Source organism: Bufo gargarizans, chromosome 6, assembly GCF_014858855.1.
Source record: "Bufo gargarizans isolate SCDJY-AF-19 chromosome 6, ASM1485885v1, whole genome shotgun sequence".
NCBI lineage: Eukaryota > Metazoa > Chordata > Amphibia > Anura > Bufonidae > Bufo > Bufo gargarizans.
The window spans coordinates 283,755,760-283,775,002 of NC_058085.1; the positions used below are offsets into that span (position 1 = coordinate 283,755,760).

The window sequence follows — 19,243 nt, forward strand, 5'->3', positions numbered from 1 at the left end:
AAACAAAGTAGATTATAGAACTGGGAAATGTATAATCGCGTAGATAAAAGATGTTGTACAGTATGAGGAGGGATCCGTTCTCCCGTTACCATACTTTCCCATCACAAAGAACAATCAATAACTGTAATGACACGTTATACTTTAATGAGTCTTCAATAACAAGTTGGTAAGAAAAATGGATCTTATTTACATTCAAGTCATTACTTATCGAGGACGCTGCAGTCTACGGCCAGTCAAAAAAATAATAATAATCAGACACCAAGCCCTTAAAGAAATTTAATAAAAGAAAAACATTTATTGTCGGACTGATTTACACCATATTGTCTGGAGGAATAAATTATGTTTTCTTCTGTTTCTTCTTCTCATTCTCTTCCTTCTCCTTTTCGATCTCTGCAACGTATCTTTCAATCTCCTCGGGGCTCAGGATCTGCCAGGGAAGAACAGTTGAAAATTGAATTTTTGTTCTCTATGCTTTACCTATTACCTGGGGTATGACACCAGGAGGTAGCGGTGATGAACTGAACTGCTTAGAAACTCAAGTTCTCTCCTCTGATAACTGTCAGAGAACGTTTTATTGTTTATCAATGGCAGATTTACACAAGATTATCAGGCCAATTATTGGGAACGAACATTAATTGCCTATAATCAGGCCTAGGGCTGCAGTAAATGATTTTAGAAATAGAGTATTCTATTGATTCTTTTTTACGATTAATTGAGTAATCTAATAAGAAAAAATGAATTAGTAGACAGTTTTCCTTTATAAAAACTCAGACCACCCTACCATCAGTCCCCAACACCCTTCATTCCCCCCGGTGCCATCAGCTCCACTATCCCCCAGTGCAGCAGTGCTCCTCCTGACACCCGAAGTGCACAGAGTCATTGGTTGCCATTACGCTGTGCACTCTGGGCACCCGGCCTTAGTCGCACCAACTTACCTTTCCAGCAGGGGCAGCGCTGACACTCCATCGTTCCGCGCTCCTCTGCACCTGACGTCACTGCGTGCGTACGTCAGGATGTCAGTGCAACATGGAACCATGGATGTGCTGTGGAGTGTCCGGAGGCCCCCTGCTGGAAAGGTGAGTATTCTGAGTGCAGCGGGAGACCACGGAGCAGGAATAATATCAAGCGCTTCACTCCCACTCCGTGGTCACAAGAGACAAACAAATCCTCAATGCAAAAAATTAGCATCAGGGATTTTTTTGTTTCGAATTACTAGATTTAGTTGAGTACTCGTTGCAGCCCTAATCAGGCCAATGCAATTTTTTTTTTGTATGTCCCAGAGAACCCTTTTAAGCTAGTTCTATAATGAAACCTGAAAACAATGGTTCTGTTGTGAATGGTATTATAATTATTAGGCTTGAGCGAATTGACCTTTTTTCCATACAGCATTAAAATGTATTTGATCTGTGAAGTCAACGTTCTCACCACTAGCAGGCCGCGGCGGTGACACTAGGGAGGCTGGTCACCGCCGTACACTGCTATTGGCTGCTTCCCCTCGTCACCAGATGTTTTGATCCGTATGATGGGGAGATGCAGTGGCTACCGTTTAGGGATCCAGAACAACGCAGGTGACTGGGAGCAGGTAAGTATAATGTATACAAGGGGCCTGGGCCTTGGAGGGGATCTTTTAGAATTCAGATAACTTATTTAAAAAGGACCAACTTTGTGTTCCAGCAGTTATAACTCTAATGTTTCTTCTAAATTCTTATTTTTAATTTTGCAGGATTTTTTTTTTTTTTTTTTTTTTTTTTAAGAAACCATTTTGGGGTGTATATATAGTGTAGTAAACATTTTATTTTTTAGAGGGAAAACTGCAATTTAACATTATTTTATGGAATTTATTGAACTGGGTGGTAAAAATAACATAACATTATTATGTGGGTCAGTACAATGCCACATTTCAATATATTTTTTACTGTTTTTCCCTTTCCTCCTGCAGGCTGTCAGCTCTGCAACTGCTCCATCTCCTCCTTCAGACTGAAGGGGGGCTGCTGCTTTACCTGCTCATATCTTTGGTTTGGTAGCAGCTAGAGATAGGTTTTATGTTGTTTTTAAAACTGGCATTTCAAGCTTTCAAATAATACCAGAATGACAGCATTAGCTTCACTACATGGGAAGATGCAGTGAATGCAGCTAAAAGTGAAAAGTAAAGAAGGAAGGTTTTACCTAATGCTGTCATTTTGGTCCTGTATGAAAGCCTGGGATGGCAGCTTTCAAACAAGACCAGGCCCCATGCTTCTAGATGCTACCACCAAGTACTTTTCCCACAGCCAGAACAGTTAGGTACTGAGGTACCAGCCAGTATCAAAGCTCAGTTTGGATTGCTATTTGATATTGTTTTCCAATCCGCAGATATGCATACAGTAGGAATTCACCTAAGTCTCACGTGACTTCAGGCGAAATTGACTTTGGCTCCACTAAGCCAATATATTTTAATGCTGTATGGAAAAAGCATTACAATCAAAGTATTTGAACAAATCAACTTTGGATCTATGATCCAAAGGTCGAATTGCTCAAGCCTGATAGTTATCCATACTATTTGCTTTACAATTTACTCACTGAAAGATTATCTCTGGACTCTCTCTATGCAGATATTCACACCGACATGATAGGACTAGCCTGTCAGTTTACCAGAGGATCCTCTGGTAAAGAAGAAATCTGCGCCAAAACCACTCATAAATCCGCACTATTTGTCGAGGTTTTGGTGCCAATTTGATTCAGATTTTTCTGCGCAAGAAAAACGCAACAATTGACATGCAGCAGATTTCCAAATCCGCACTGCAATTTTCGCACCTAATTTTGCTGGTACTGTATTACACTGTTTTTTCTGCGCGATAAACCGCACAGTGGGCAGGCACCCTTAGAGCTAATCACTTGCCACTACGTCTATTCCTTTGATTCAAAACCTATTAGACTCTATTAAAGATATAGGGGTTGGGCCTGAGAAACCTCAGTCCAACATTGCACACTGACTTCCCTGTGTTATACCGTAACTCAAACCATCGTATCTCACTGACTGGCTAAATCTGTGATTAAACGAGGGCTCATGCAGAGAAAGATTTCAGTTTGTGAAGAGAAAGCAACGCTTGTACGAGTGCTGCCTTCTCTTCTCTGTTTACCTGCTCGCCGTCGCAACTGCGAGCAATGCAATTACAACTATGGTGTCCCCATTCACTTCAATGGGACGGATCCCATCTGTTTTAAGTAAATAGGACGAGCCATCCCACTCAAGTGAATGGGGACATTATAGATGCAACGACGAGCAGGTAAACATAGAAGAGAAGGCAGCGCATATATGCTGCATTCTCTAAAAGCAGCTCATCAGCGGGGGTGTCGGAAGCGGGACCGCCAGTAATCTGATATTGATGACCTATCCTGAGGATAGACAACCCCTTTAAGTTGTATTGAAACATCCACACCAGTCTATGGGGTCATATTGTACCACTGTGTTCGTTAGGCCTCTTGCACACGAACGTTCCATATACGGAATCATTCATTTCAATGGATCTGCAAAAAAAACAAAACAAAACAAAACGGAAGGTACTCCTTATGCCTTCCGTTTCCGTATTTCCGTTCAAAGATAGAACAGTCCTATCCTTGTCCGTAATGCGGACAATAATAGGACATGTTCTATCAGGAGGGGCAGCTGTTCCGTTCCACAAAAAATGGAATGCACACGGACGTTATCCGTATTTTTTGCGGACCACAAAATACAGAAAAAGCCATACGGTCGTGTGCAAGAAGCCTTAGATATACAATCTCCCTTTGGATCACTGCTGTAATACAGTGCCACATGGCGGCAACAGACTGCGGTACATTTAGTTCTGTAGAACAGTGCCACAATACTTTTCAAATGTGTCGGGGCCTAGCGCTTTGTAAGTTGTAGCTCAAGTCTGTGCCAGCTCCTAGGTTGTGTAAACTCTAGTTTCGGGCGCACGGCAGGGCAGAAATGCACCTAATTTATTAAGAGGCATCTGAGTCTTAATAAAATAGGCTCATATTACTCCAGTGCAGGGAGATCAAGACACGTATGGGAATGCCAGACTTTATAAATCTGCCTCCATGTACACGTCTCTGCCATGTACATGAGGCCTGTATGCAATGTTCACAACAGAGTCCCAATATATAGACAACAGCTAGTAAGTTGGCTTTTGAATGATGAGTCTCACCTTTAGAGGTTGGTCTCTCCTCATGACGGCCAGTTCAATATTTTTACCTCCAGACTGAACCACCTATAATAATATAAAAAGAATTTTTTATTTTTTTTTTAAATTAGATAGATAGATAGAGATGAGAGGCTAGATGAGAGGTAACTGTTCTTGTTGTGGTGTCTTCATCTCTTAAAAGGTGGGTTATGCCATGAAAGTCCCAGTGCTCCAACGCGCCTTTCTCTCTTATGGAACTGTGGGGTCAACCTCCACCACCCCCAGTCCATTACTTATTAGCTATACTGTGGTTAGGTGGAAAGGGGTTTTCCCATATTTAAATGACTAGACTGTTTCAGTACTAAATGAGGAGCAGACGCTTTAAAGGAGTTGTGCACCTTTAAAAGGGCATCCGTCAGCAGATTTGTACCTATGACACTGGCTGACCTGTCACATGTGCACTTGGCAGCTGAAGGCATCTGAAATATATGCAAATGAGCCTCTAGGAGCAATAGGGCAATGCCATTGCAGAGTGAGCTGAATCCATTGCTCTTACAGGCTCATTTGTATACATTAAAACAATTTCTCTCAGCAATGCGAGCACATATGAACATGGGACCAACACAAATGCCTTCAGCTGCCGAATGAACAGGGCAGTCAGTTTCATGGGTACTCTGCCGCCAGATGCCCTTTAAATTACCCAAAGTGGATAGACCTGCAGTGGTGATCATGCTCACCTACCTGGTCCCCAGGTTCCGGCTAATCAGCTGCAGAGGTCATGTGTAGTGTCGAGCGAGCATGCTCGGCACATCACAATGTTCGGCCAAATACTGGAGTCAGCGTATTTAAATCCAGTTTAGCCTCCATTTCTGAAAAGTTTCTGCCAGGATTTGAACTCACAACCTTCTACCTTAGAGGCAAGGACTTTAGCCACTCAGCTATAAAGCTGAATGATAAACTGTGTCAGAAAAACCTCAGTCGTTTGTCATGTAGTAAGTATTCCTATACAGCAGAAGTATCATGTCATATTTCAGTGCAGGTTAACATGTAGCTGTATAGCGTAGTGGTTAAGTTTCTTGGCTCTAATGTAGAAGGTTGTGAGTTCAAATCGCAGCAGAAACTTTTCAGAAATATAAGCTAAATTTAATTTAAACACATACATACATATATATATTTTTAGCCATACTATGTTTACATATATTATATATTTAGAATATATTATGGCTAAAACATCAGTAGTAGTTTCACACATAATGTATATATATATATATATATATATATATATATATATATATGAAGTATGATTGACATATTGCAATTACAATTTTTTTTGTGCAAAAAAAATAAAATAAAAATAATATATAATATATATATATATATATATATATATATATATATATATATATATATATATATATATATATATATACCCCCCCTCTATTTCTGAAATGTTTCTGCCGGGATTTGAACGCACAACCTTCTGCATTAGAGCCAATAAACTTTAACCACTACACTATACAGACATGTTAACCTGCACTGAAATATGAAATTATACTTCTGCTGTATAGGAATACTTACTACATAGTTAACCACTGAGCTATAAAGCTGAATGATAAAAATCCTTGCCTCTAGTTTTCAGAAATAGAAGCTAAATTAGATTTAAATACACTGGGTGTCCCCAAGCACTGACTCCATATATGGACATAGCTATATATGGAGTCAGAGCAGGGACTCATAAGCCACGGACTCACATGGGGGGGGGGGGGATTCCCTCACAGCAATCTTCTGCATAGACCTCAGTGTGACTCGGAACCCTCCCCTCTTCAGAGCAGGGGGTGCCTGGTTTAATGCTCGGTTTCTCCCATTGACTTCATTGTGCTCGGGGGCTCTGTAGAGCTCCCGAGCATCACAAAGTGTTCTACTTGAGCATCAGAGCACCCAAGCACTTTGGTGCTCGGTCAACACTAGTCATGTGACCTCTGTCAGGATGTTGATTTCGAGAGATCTGAGAGCTGCAGAATTGGTCATGGATTAATGGAACCAGAACCCAGCAGTGGGGACCAGGTGAGTATGATCAGCACTGAAGGTCCAGCCACTCTGAGATCTGTTAAAAAATAAATAAATTTTTTTTTTTTAAAGATGCACAAGAAGGACATTAATGGAAGAGGAAAACAGACAATGGATAAAGTGACAAAAGCACAGGTTCTATGGCAGAATGAAGACCTGCTGTAATCCAAAGGCCTGGTACTCACCTCAAGCAGAGCTTTAATGACCAGTTTTATAGTCAGGTCATCTGTCTCAATGGCTTCATCGGTGTAGTGTTTCTCCAGGAACTCACGGACAGACTTGGCTCCTCTGCCGATGGCGTTGGCCTAGTGGGTGATAAAGCAGAAGGTTATGAAGTATTTGGCATCCACCAGGATGACTCCCCAAAAGGAATAGTTGATAGACTTACTTTCCAAGCGTGGTAAGTGCCAGAAGGATCTGTCTGGTAGAGACGAGGAGTTCCATCAAAGTCAAATCCCACAATCAGGGCAGATATTCCAAAAGGCCGGCGGCCATTGCTCTGAGTGTAACGCTGTAGAAAACATTTTGCATGTATGTAAGGCTTGTACAAGCCCACCGGCAAGAGTGAAGACAGTGGGGATGAAAAAAAAAAAAAAAAAAAAAAAATAATAAATAAATAAATAAATAAATAAATAAATAAATATATATATATATATATATCTGAATGGGACGAGACGTTGTAGTTGCACTGTACCACTGCTAGGATCTTTATGGCGTGAAGTTAAATATTGAAGGTGACGCAGCACGTGAGCTCTTCTAACAGCCGATTGGTGGGGCTGCTGGGAGTCGGACCCCTGCCGATCCGATATTGATGACCTACCCTAAACATAGGTCATCAATATCATTGCAGTGCACAGTGTGACAGCTACTGCAAAAATGTTCCCAATAACGGGCTTGATTTATCAAACTTGCCAGAAAAGACAGTTGCCATGGTGGTTATTGGTTGTCATTGGCAAGATAAAGCTCATAGTAACCAAGTAGCACAGCGGTCATTCTTAAAGGGTTATTCCCATATTAGACAATGGGAACATATTGCTAGGATATGCCCCCATTGTCTGATAGATGCGGGTCCCACCGGGGTCCGTTCACCACCAAGCGCTAATCCCCGCCTCTCCCATAGAAGTGAATGGGAGCGTGCCGCGCATACGCGGCCCATACGCGGCCCATACTCCCATTAATTTCTATGGCGCAGACTGCAATAGATGAGCCAGCGCAGGCGCAGAGCGGCTGCGCATGCGCAGTGCGCTCTCCTTCACTTTTGGGGCTCTGTTCTCGATATAGGTGCGGGTCTCAGCGGTGGGACCCGCACCTATAAGACAATGGGGGCATATCCTAGCGATATGCCCCCATTGTCTGAGATAAGAAAACCCCTTTAACCACTTCAGCCCCGCTAGCTGAAACCCCCTTCATGACCAGAGCACTTTTTACACTTCTGCACTACACTACTTTCACCGTTTATTGCTCGGTCATGCAACTTACCACCCAAATGAATTTTACCTCCTTTTCTTCTCACTAATAGAGCTTTCATTGGGTGGTATTTTATTGCTGCTGACATTTTTACTTTTTTTGTTATTAATCGAATATTAATTTCACTTTCAGCTGTAAAGTTTTGCAAAAAAAAACGACATCCATATATAAATTGTTCGCTAAATTTATAGTTCTACATGTCTTTGATAAAAAAAAAATGGTTTGGGTAAAAGTTATAGCGTTTACAAACTATGGTACAAAAATGTGAATTTCCGCTTTTTGAAGCAGCTCTGACTTTCTGAGCACCTGTCATGTTTCCTGAGGTTCTACAATGCCCAAACAGTAGAAAAAACCCACAAATGACCCCATTTCGGAAAGTAGACACCCTAAGGTATTCGCTGATGGGCATAGTGAGTTCATAGAACTTTTTATTTTTTGTCACAAGTTAGCGGAAAATGATGATGATTTTTTATTTTTTTCTTACAAAGTCTCATATTCCACTAACTTGCGACAAAAAATAAAAAATTCTAGGAACTCACCATGCCCCTCACAGAATACCTTGGGGTGTCTTCTTTCCAAAATGGGGTCACTTGTGGCGTAGTTATACTGCCCTGGCAATTTAGGGGCCCAAATGTGTGAGAAGAACTTTGCAATCAGAATGTGTAAAAAATGACCGGTAAAATCCAAAAGGTGCACTTTGGAATATGTGCCCCTTTGCCCACCTAGGCTGCAAAAAAGTGTGACACATCTGGTATCGCCGTACTCAGGAGAAGTTGGGGAATGTGTTTTGGGGTGTCATTTTACATATACCCATGCTGGGTGAGAAAAATATCTTGGTCAAATGCCAACTTTGTATAAAAAAAATTGGAAAAGTTGTCTTTTGCCAAGATATTTCTCTCACCCAGCATGGGTATATGTAAAATGACACCCCAAAACACATTCCCCAACTTCTCCTGAGTACGGCGATACCAGATGTGTGACACTTTTTTGCAGCCTAGATGCGCAAAGGTGCCCAAATTCCTTTTAGGAGGGCATTTTTAGACATTTGGATCCCAGACTTCTTCTCACACTTTCGGGCCCCTAAAAAGCCAGGGCAGTATAAATACCCCACATGTGACCCCACTTTGGAAAGAAGACACCCCAAGGTATTCAATGAGGGGCCTGGCGAGTTCATAGAATTTTTTTTTTTTTGCATAAGTTAGCGGAAATTGATTTTTTTTGTTTTTTTCTCACAAAGTCTCACTTTCCGCTAACTTAGGACAAAAATTTCAATCTTTCATGGACTCAATATGCCCCTCACGGAATACCTTGGGGTGTCTTCTTTCCGAAATGGGGTCAGTTGTGGGGTGTTTATACTGCCCTGGCTTTTTAGGGGCCCTAAAGCGTGAGAAGAAGTCTGGGATATAAATGTCTAAAAATGTTTATTTATTTGGATTCCGTGAGGGGTATGGTGAGTTCATGTGAGATTTTATTTTTTGACACAAGTTAGTGGAATATGAGACTTTGTAAGAAAAAACAAAAACAAACAAAAAATTTCCGCTAACTTGGGCCAAAATAATGTCTGAATGGAGCCTTACAGGGGGGGGGGGGGGGGGGGGTGATCAATATGACAGGGGGTGATCACCCATATAGACACCCTGATCACCCCCCTGTCATTGATCACCCCCCTGGTAAGGCTCCATTCAGACGTCCGTATGATTTTTACGGATCCACGGATACATGGATCGGATCCGCAAAACACATGCGGACGTCTGAATGGAGCCTTACAGGGGGGTGATCAATGACAGGGGGTGATCAGGGAGTGTCATTGATCACCCCCCTGTAAGGCTCCATTCAGACGTCCGCATGTGTTTTGCGGATCCGATCCATGTATCCGTGGATCCGTAAAAATCATACGGACGTCTGAACGGAGCCTTACAGGGGGGTGATCAGGGAGTTTATATGGGGTGATCAGGGGTTCATAAAGGGTTAATAAGTGACGGGGGGGGGGTGTAGTGTAGTGTAGTGTAGTGTTTGGTGCGACTTTACTGACCTACCTGTGTCCTCTGGTGGTCGATCCTAACAAAAGGGACCACCAGAGGACCAGGTAGCAGGTATATTAGACGCTGTTATCAAAACAGCGTCTAATATACCTGTTGGGGGTTAAAAAAAAAAAATCAGATCTCCAGCCTGCCAGCGAGCGATCGCCGCTGGCAGGCTGGAGATCCACTCGCTTACCTTCCGTTCCTGTGAGCGTGCGCGCCTGTGTGCGCGCGTTCACAGGAAATCTCGGCTCTCGCGGGAGGACGCGTATATGCGTCCACCCAGAAGAGCAGGGCCGCCGGCAGGACGCAATCCTGCGTACGGCGGTCCTGAGGAGGTTAAAGGTGTTTTAAATGAATGGGATTGAACTACAATACTAAACACTGCTACTATGCAATGTACGGCGCTGTAAAGGCTGCAGCGCTGATCTGATACTGATGATAGGTCAATGTTTAATTCCCATGAAAAGGCCACTAAATGGCTCCAGATTAATGAATTCCGCACTCTGATTGGTTGGTTTTGAATACGTGCCCTCCCCTGCCCCTTACCTGCTTCAGGCTGGCAATGTACCGTGTAATGTACTCGACCGTCACCGGGTCTTCTACTGTCAGTCTGTGGCTTTGACACTCCACACGTGCACGATTTATTACAATCCGAGCATCGGCCGTGAGTCCTACAACAGAGAAGAGGATCTGTTATCAGCTGAACTACGGAGGGAACCAGCTTTTACACAGATTGTATAAATTCTACTGGCAAAAAAAAAAAAAAAAAAAAGATGGATAGCACCACACCTGACTATAGGCTGTGTCCAGTACTGCGGTTCGGAATCACTTAAATGCATCAGGGGCCAATCTTGCCAATCAGCTGTTTGAAGCGGCCACATGGCTTGGGCGAGTGTCATGCCCTCTGCATAGTATACCAGACAGTGCCATACACTGATCAGTGGCTATGCTCTGTACTGCAGCTCAGTCTCATTCACTTGAAGGGACTGATCTCCAGAAAGGCCAAGTGACCAATAGATGCCATGCCACAAGTGCAACATGCCTCTTTAAACAGCTGATCGTCAGGAGCACCAGGAATCAGACAGACACCTATTAAAGGGAATCTGTCACCTATTTTGAGCATATAAAACCGTTAACATAGCAATGTTCAATAAGGTACCTTCATTCCAGCAAGGGTCCTCTTTCTTTTATTCAAGTTTTCATTTTGATCAAAAAGCGATTTTTCTGATATGCTAATTAAGCTTCAAGGTGCCCAGAGGGGAGTTATTACTCTCCTCTAGTGCCCAGCCCACCTTTCTTCCAAGCCCAGCCCGCCTCCTCAGAAATAAAATGTACTCCTACATCCTTGCCGAACAGCGCCGCCCCCTCTGCTATGTCATGTAATTTATTCACCACATGATCCTTGCGTCCTCCTTTCTTGGCCTCCGAAATCTCGTGCAGCCGCAGTATCGCTGACTGCCTGCGCCTGTACGATACTCCTGCTCCTGAGGGCAACAGCCTCAATAGTGTCACTGGGCATGCGCCGAGCCCAGTGATGTAATCAGAGCGCTGTTGCCCTCTGGAGCAGGTGTATCGTACAGGCGCAGGCACTCAGCGATACTGCGGCTGCACGAGATTTCTGGGGAAAGAAAGGAGGACGCAAGGATCGTGGGGTGAATAAATTACATGACAGAGCAGAGGGGGCGGCGCTGTTCGGCAAGGATGTGGGAGTAAATTTTATTTCTGAGGAGGCGGGCTGAGCTTGGAAGAATGGCGGGCTGGGCACTGCAGGGGGGCGTTACTGGGCACTGGAGCAGAGTAATGACGCCCCTCTGGGCACCTTGAGACTTAATTTGCATATCAGAAAAATTGCTTTTTCATCTGAATGAAAAGTTGAATAAAAGAAAGAGGACACATGCAGGAATGAAGGTACTTTATTGCACGTTGCTATGTTAACGGTTTTATATGCTCAAAATAGGTGACAGATTCCCTTTAATACTGATGACATATCCTAAAATAGGTCATCAATATTTAAGTCCTGAAAACTCCTTTAAGTGGTTGTGCCCCTTGGGGAGGTTTTCGGACCCCCTCCTCTCCTGGGCAGACCTGCAAAGGGCCACAGGAAGCCTTTGCTCCCCGCTGGACCATGATGCAAGGAGAGGGAGTCTCCGCTGCAGCCAGCAATTGACTGCGGCAACAAACAGGAAGTTTACCTCCAGGGAGGCGAAGTAACTATGAAGTTCCCAGGAGGGGGGGAGGTTTGCCTGCGCTGTGGCTATGACACTGATGATTTGGCGATTTTATCCTGACCTACAGGTCGCCATTGACCCCCTAGCCTCACGATTCATATTAGAACTGCGACATATGGAACCAAACCCTTCTGGTTCGTCAGCACAAATTTACCAGCAAAAGCCATGAAGACGTTGTCATCCAGCGCACAGATTTTCCGCACCGTCCTCTCATCCTGAAGTTTGGCTACAGATTTCTTCTCCACGCCGAGGACCACGATCTCCTTCCCTCGTACTCCAACCTAAAGCCGACACAGCAGAGAGGCACATTTAACTCCGCAGAGCCCAAGTGGATTTCTCATTTTTAGGGCAAATTCACACGAGTGTATTAACTTGTACGCGTCGTGGCCCAATTACAGCATGCCATCATGATGACCTCTATTCATACACCCGCCATACGTTCGTGCGCATCCAGATTTTATTTTTTTGGAGGGGGGCTCTCCAGTTTTGTGATTATACAATAGGGCTGAACAATTTCTAAAATTAATTGATTACAGAGGACCTTTCACTAGAATAACTGCACTTACTGTTATACCTGGGCGCCGCTCCGTTCTCCTGGTATAGCCTCCGGTATCTTCATAGTTAGGCTCCACCCAGGGGAACCTGCCGGCGTCTCCTTCTCCCAGGCTGTAGCGCTGGCCTATACCGGGAGAACGGAGCGGCGCCCAGGGATAACAGTAAGTGCAGGGAGATCCCCGGGCGCAGCTCTCCGTGTCTGTATAGTTAGTTTAGATGTTTTATTCTAGTGAAAGGTCCTCTTTAACTCGACACAAAAAACATCCTCGATGCAGATAATTTGTTTGTGCCATGTGACCATGGAGTCAGAGTGAAGAGCTTGCTATTACTGACGCCCCATGGCCACCAGCCGGCCCGCACAGCGCTGCGCTGGATCCTGACGTACACAGGTCATCAGAACATACTGCGTGCTTACGTGCACTATGACCTGATGCTGTGTGACGTCAGGTCCCAGTGCAGCACGTGAAGGAGGATGGAAGATCTCTGGAGTGTCGGCAGCACCCCTACAGGAAAGTAAGGGGGGGGGGGGGCTGATGGCACTGGAGGCATTGGGGGAGGAGCTGGTGACATGGGGAAGCTGGAGGCACTGCGGGGAGCTGGTGGCATTGGAGGGGGAAATGATGGGACTTGGGGGTGCAATGGCACTGGGGAAAGCTGATGGGACTGATGGAGGAACTGATGGCACTGGGGGAGGAACTGATGGCACTGGGGGAGGAACTGATGGCACTGGGGGAGGAACTGATGGCACTGGGGGAGGAACTGATGGCACTGGGGGAGGAACTGATGGCACTGGGGGAGGAACTGATGGCACTGGGGGAGGCTGAGGAGTTTTTATAGAGAGCGTTCTTTTAATTAGCTTCTTATTAGAATACTCGATTAATCAGCAGAATACTTGATTACTAAAATAATCAATAGCTGCAGCCCTCTTATATAATGAAAATGTCTACAACGTCCTCGTTTCTAGTTGTTTCTTATCCTCATTTCAATACCTCTGCTTGCTGCCAGTGAATCCAGAAATGTAAAAACCTGTCCAGATGCCATAGGGGCAAAGCTGGTTACCGTGGGACCCCCTACCCTCACAATGGGTGCCCAGCCACCCCCATTTCCAGTAACAAAAGTATCCCACCTCACCCCCATTGCTAATGCAAGCCCCCAGATTTTAAGATGGGTTCCTCTAAGAAGGGATCCCCCTCTTATGTCAGTCCTGGGCACCCGACTATAACCTCCCCTCCCCCCCTAAGCAAACCGAGGACCCCCCCCCCCCCCCTTAAACCCACTCAATACATAAGGTAGAGGTGACGAGCAATCCTCACCGCGGTCGAGCCTTTCTTCACGGCCTCCTGGGCATATTCCACCTGGAAGAGATGGCCATCCGGGGAGAAGACTGTGATGGCCCGGTCGTAGCTCATGGTCACAACGGGTTCTGACTGCTCACAAACTGAAACCTCCTGAAAACAGCGCACTCATCCACCTCCTATTCAGGAAACGTACTTACCCTCTCTGCCTGACGTACGGCTAGAGGCACTGCGCTACTGGACGCTACGTAAACAGCGTATCTAAACCCCACCCCCTGGAACCTACGCTACCCGGTGCTTTAGACAGGAAGCCCGGCTTGTGGAACATACCACTTTTTCCCAGGGGGGGTTATCATGGAATCCTATCCTCGCCCGGTCGCTGCATAGACGAATGTTAGAAGCGTTATTTGTATTGTCCTTGTTAAATGCAAGTCTATGGACAAAAGCAAGACCTCCCTGTCTACACGGTATGACGGTAAAAACGGGTTTTTCCATTGAGGCTCGCTCCCCCCTGTCTGCAGCATAGAATAAGAATCCCCTGGCTAGTAATAGGGTGCAGATATTAAGAATATCTGTAATAATTTATCCTGCTGTCAGCCGGGATCACACACAGGCAGGGGCACAGGGGGGAATCATGTCTGTGGCATTTGCTTCAGCCAGACCCAGAGGGAAAGGAGAGGTCACCCAGCAAACTATACAGAAGGTAATGATCTGCAAGGGGGGCTGATGGCACCAATTTTATTCTGAGGAGGGAGGAGGGAGATAAATTCCTCATGTGTCATGCATGGTGTGAAGAACATGGGGAAGATGCATCAATGCCAGCTCCTGCAATCTGATGGACAGATGCTATATATATATATATATATACACATACATGCAGATGGGCAGGTGGTGCTAATCTGCTGTCCTCTAAGATGTCATTTGCCTCCATGATGACAGAAAGAGCAGGATGCATCCCTGAGTGCCTTCATCCTTATCTGTGGATTAGGGAGGAGGGGTGTGAAGAAGAGGCGATAAATCACCATTGTCTATCCGCTTCTTGCAGTTTGCTCGCTCTGCTATGTGACCATCAGACCCATAATAGCGTTATAATGCTGTGTTGTAAATTGATGCGTATGTGCGGCACACACTGGAGATGAATGAGGCGCTTGCCTCTTTCATTCAAAATTTTTGGGCAGTTTTAGTGATCTGCTGGATTTGTTTACTCCCTAAATATCACACATTATTTCCTGTAGAATGCTGATTTTGGAGTTAGTGTATAATGGGCGTCTGCCACATGTGTCGTGACACTACAACTCCCAGCATGACAGCTTAAGAGACACAGGACTAGTGTCCCTGGTATTGACGGGCCCAGTGCAGTTACCTGCTACAACTTGTCATGCAGGAAAAAAAGAGTCCTGTGCCTGAAATCACCTGTTGAAAAGTCGGAAGCATCCGCTGCGAGGACCGGAGGAGCCGGGAGTTATTGATCTGAGCAACATCTGTCCAACAGCTCAGTCCATGCTGTTTCCTTGGGTACTATTGAGGTTGGCCTTGGCAGCATGACTACCATCTGTCGGTGGAGGGTGGCAGTTACTAGTAAGGACACGGGTGTTGATGAACAGTAACTACCAAACATATCACAGAGTAGGTATGCCAGCCGCACAGACCATCACAGAGTAGGTATGCCAGCCGCGCGCACCATCACAGAGTAGGTATGCCAGCCGCGCGCACCATCACAGAGTAGGTATGCCAGCCGCGCGCACCATCACAGAGTAGGTATGCCAGCCGCGCGCACCATCACAGAGTAGGTATGCCAGCCGCGCGCACCATCACAGAGTAGGTATGCCAGCCGCGCAGACCATCACAGAGTAGGTATGCCAGCCGCGCGCACCATCACAGAGTAGGTATGCCAGCCGCGCGCACCATCACAGAGTAGGTATGCCAGCCGCGCGCACCATCACAGAGTAGGTATGCCAGCCGCGCGCACCATCACAGAGTAGGTATGCCAGCCGCGCGCACCATCACAGAGTAGGTATGCCAGCCGCGCGCACCATCACAGAGTAGGTATGCCAGCCGCGCGCACCATCACAGAGTAGGTATGCCAGCCGCACTCACCATCACAGAATAGGTATGCCAACTGCACATACCAACACTGAATGCCAATTTGCACCACTTTTTTTTGGTCACTAGGTGCGTTTTTTGGTCTTTCTGCATTTTTCTTTTCAAAAATTCAGCATTCTACAGCTCTTGGCTTTTTATTAATTTATTTATTTTTTTGTAGGTGTTTTGAGATCATCTTTTCAATAGGGATAAAACACCATGAAGAAAACGTTAGTGGCAAAGATCCACGGAGGGACATTTATCAAGACTGGCATTCCCATACACCAGTCTTGATCCCTCTGTGCCAGAATGAGATGCATCCCTGGCAGTCCGTGTTCTAGAAACTGAAGTGCATGCCAGCCAGAGGCTAGAGTATACATCAGCTATAACTCACGCCATTTTCTGGCATAAGTTATAGTAAATATGGCGGGCTGTCCTAAACCCCGCCCCCTCTAGGTAGGCCCCGCCCTTTCCCTGCCAGTGGTGAGAAGCTTAAGAAGTCGCAAATTATGGTGCACATATAACTTTTTTACGCCACAATAGTGGGGTAAACATCCCTCGCTGTGTGCAAAATAAAAAATTTAAAAACACCAAAAAAAATGCAGGTGGCAAAAAAAAAAAAAAAAAACATTAAATGAATACTTTATAATTTACACTAACTCTTGTCCTACAGGCTATATTTATTTCTACTCAGCTCCTTCTCCCTGTAAAATGCTAAATGCAGATCACACATTTTCATGGTGACATGTTCCCTTTAAATGCTATGATTTAGTGATTGTCTGCTGCGGTCATTTGTCGTACACCTGCATATCACCGGCACTGTGATGTGCAGGTGTATGGCACATGACCATCGCTGCAGCCAATTACTAAATCATTGAAAGCAGTGATTGGCTGAAGCGGTCAGCATGTCACATCTACCGCCTGTTAAAGGGGTTTTCCGGGTTCCAAGCTGAACCTGGACATACCCAGAATTTCACCCAGGCCGCCCCGCTGACAACAGCATTGGAGCATTTCATGTCTCTCCTTTGGTGGATCCGCCAAAGTTATCTAGAGGCGCCAGCCTGCTAAGGATTTGCTGCCTAACAACTCCAATGTAAAGTAATGTACTGTGTATAGGTTGCTAGGCAGTATATTCCTAGCAACCAGACTGTCAGACATGAATCAGGTATTCACCGCAGAAGCTGTACTGACAGCAGAGAACGGGGAAAGCGCCTGATCAGCAGCCACACCGTACAACCGCCACCTCAGCCTGCATTGCCTCATACCTTATAATAAGGTGGAAGGAGCTTCCTAATGATGACTGCAGTGAAAGGGAATGGTACCTTCACCCGATACAGTGTAGAAGTCTGATCTTGTGACTTTTCTTTTCTAGATGCTGGATGAGAACCATCACCTGATACAGTGTATAATGGATTATCAGAGCAAGGGGAAGACGGCAGAGTGCACACAGTGAGTACAGCGGGCAGGAAACCTAGTGGACACTAGCGAAATGCAGCAGGGGGTGTATGAGATCACATGTAGGGGCATTATGGCTAGTAATGATGGCCCTGAGGTTGGAACTTACAGGGGGTTAACAGGCTCTTACTTCTAGGAGTGCTGTGGGGAACTGTTGCCCTCATTATTATGGAGGCACTGTGGTTGTCACAGTTATGGGGGCACTGTGGTTGTCACAGTTATGGAGGCCCTGCAGCTGTCTTTATTATGGGGGCACTACATTTGTCACTGTTATGGAGGCCCTGCAGCTGTCACTATTATGGGGGCACTGTATTTGTCACAGTTATGGAGGCCCTGCAGTTGTCACGATCATGGGGGCACTGTGTTTGTCACTATTATGGAGGCCCTGCAGCTGTCACTATTATGGGGGCTCTGTGTTTGTCACAGTTATGGAGGCCCTGCAGCTGTCTTTATTATGGGGGCACTGGTTTTGTCACAGTTATGGAGGCCCTGCAGCTGTCACTATTATGGGAGCACTGTAGTTGTCACAGTTATGGAGACCCTACAGCTGTCACTATTATGGGGGCACTGTGTTTGTCACTATCATGGAGGCCCTGCAGCTGTCACTATTATGGGGGCTCTGTGTTTGTCACAGTTATGCAGGCCCTGCAGCTGTCACTATTATGGGGGCTCTGTGTTTGTCACAGTTATGGAGGCCCTGCAGCTGTCTTTATTATGGGGGCACTGTGTTTGTCACAGTTATGCAGGCCCTGCAGCTGTCACTATTATGGGGGCACTGTAGTTGTCACAGTTATGGAGGCCCTGCAGTTGTCACGATCATGGGGGCACTGTGTTTGTCACTATCATGGAGGCCCTGCAGCTGTCACTATTATGGGGGCACTGTAGTTGTCACAGTTATGGAGACCCTACAGCTGTCACTATTATGGGGGCACTGTGTTTGTCACTATCATGGAGGCCCTGCAGCTGTCACTATTATGGGGGCTCTGTGTTTGTCACAGTTATGGAGGCCCTGCAGCTGTCTTTATTATGGGGGCACTGTGTTTGTCACAGTTATGCAGGCCCTGCAGCTGTCACTATTATGGGGGCACTGTGTTTGTCACAGTTATGCAGGCCCTGCAGTTGTCACGATCATGGGGGCACTGTGTTTGTCACTATCATGGAGGCCCTGCAGCTGTCACGATCATGGGGGCACTGTGTTTGTCACTATCATGGAGGCCCTGCAGCTGTCACTATTATGGGGGCTCTGTGTTTGTCACAGTTATAGAGGCCCTGCAGCTGTCACTATTATGGGGGCACTGTGGTTGTCACTGTTATGGAGACGCTGTTTAGAGTGCTGTGGATGATTGTATGCTGGATATACACAATGAGGGAAAGTTTCTTGTGCCCGAAAAATGGCACTAGAGATTCGCAGACTTAGGGCTCATGCACACTAATGTATTTTTTTTGTCCGTGTCTATTCCCGTTTTTTTAGCGGACCATATGCGGAACCATGCATTTCAATGGGGCTGCAAAAAAACGGGAATGGCTCTGTGTGCATTCCGTATGTTCGCAAGTCTGTACCACAAAAAAATAGAACATGTCCTATTCTTGTCCGTTTTGCGGACAAGGACAGGCATTGTTACAATGGATCCGCAAAAAAAAACCGGATGCAATACGGATGTCACACGGAAATCATCCGTATTTTTTCCGGATCTGTGTTTTGCGGACTGCAAAATACATACAGTCGTGTGCATGAGCCCTTCGGGTCTGAAAAAAATGGCAAAAGGAACAAAAAAATAAGAAAAATATTATCTTTACTGAATTCCCGAATATCAAATAGATAAAAAAAAAAACCTGCATTAATAACGAATCTCAAAAAACAGGACCCCTCCCCCTCCCCCAAAGAGACATGATATGTATATACACCCGAGAAGTAGAAACGCCAC

At 45.5% G+C, this 19,243-nt stretch overlaps 2 protein-coding genes across 7 annotated transcripts in view; one reads left to right on the top strand and one right to left on the bottom strand.

Moving 5' to 3' along the window:
• Window positions 1-271: 271 nt before the first annotated feature.
• PSMA7 (proteasome 20S subunit alpha 7) lies at window positions 272-13,966 on the bottom strand. 2 transcript variants are annotated; one of them, XM_044297183.1, is made up of 7 exons: window positions 13,800-13,966; window positions 12,086-12,212; window positions 10,250-10,374; window positions 6,601-6,753; window positions 6,398-6,517; window positions 4,170-4,232; window positions 272-427 (listed from the first exon to the last, which is right to left on the bottom strand). In XM_044297183.1, the coding sequence occupies exons 1-7, from the start codon at window positions 13,893-13,895 to the stop codon at window positions 338-340; spliced, it is 774 nt and encodes a 257-aa protein (XP_044153118.1). In that variant the 5' UTR covers window positions 13,896-13,966; the 3' UTR covers window positions 272-337. The 2 variants fall into 2 exon arrangements, with proteins under 2 accessions (XP_044153118.1, XP_044153119.1); XM_044297184.1 differs by having other exon boundaries at window positions 6,601-6,723; window positions 13,800-13,963.
• A 400-nt stretch (window positions 13,967-14,366) lies between these two features.
• Window positions 14,367-19,243, top strand: part of SS18L1 (SS18L1 subunit of BAF chromatin remodeling complex) — a 28,135-nt gene continuing 23,258 nt past the window's right edge. For 4 of the 5 annotated variants that reach the window (XM_044298659.1, XM_044298660.1, XM_044298662.1 and 1 more), the window contains exons 1-2: window positions 14,367-14,484; window positions 17,236-17,312. In XM_044298659.1, coding sequence (XP_044154594.1) covers window positions 14,416-14,484; window positions 17,236-17,312 — 146 coding nt within the window. In that variant the 5' untranslated portion in view covers window positions 14,367-14,415. Of the gene's footprint in view, window positions 14,485-15,307; window positions 15,408-17,235; window positions 17,313-19,243 lie in introns of those variants that run through there. The other variant, XM_044298661.1, reaches the window with a different exon arrangement.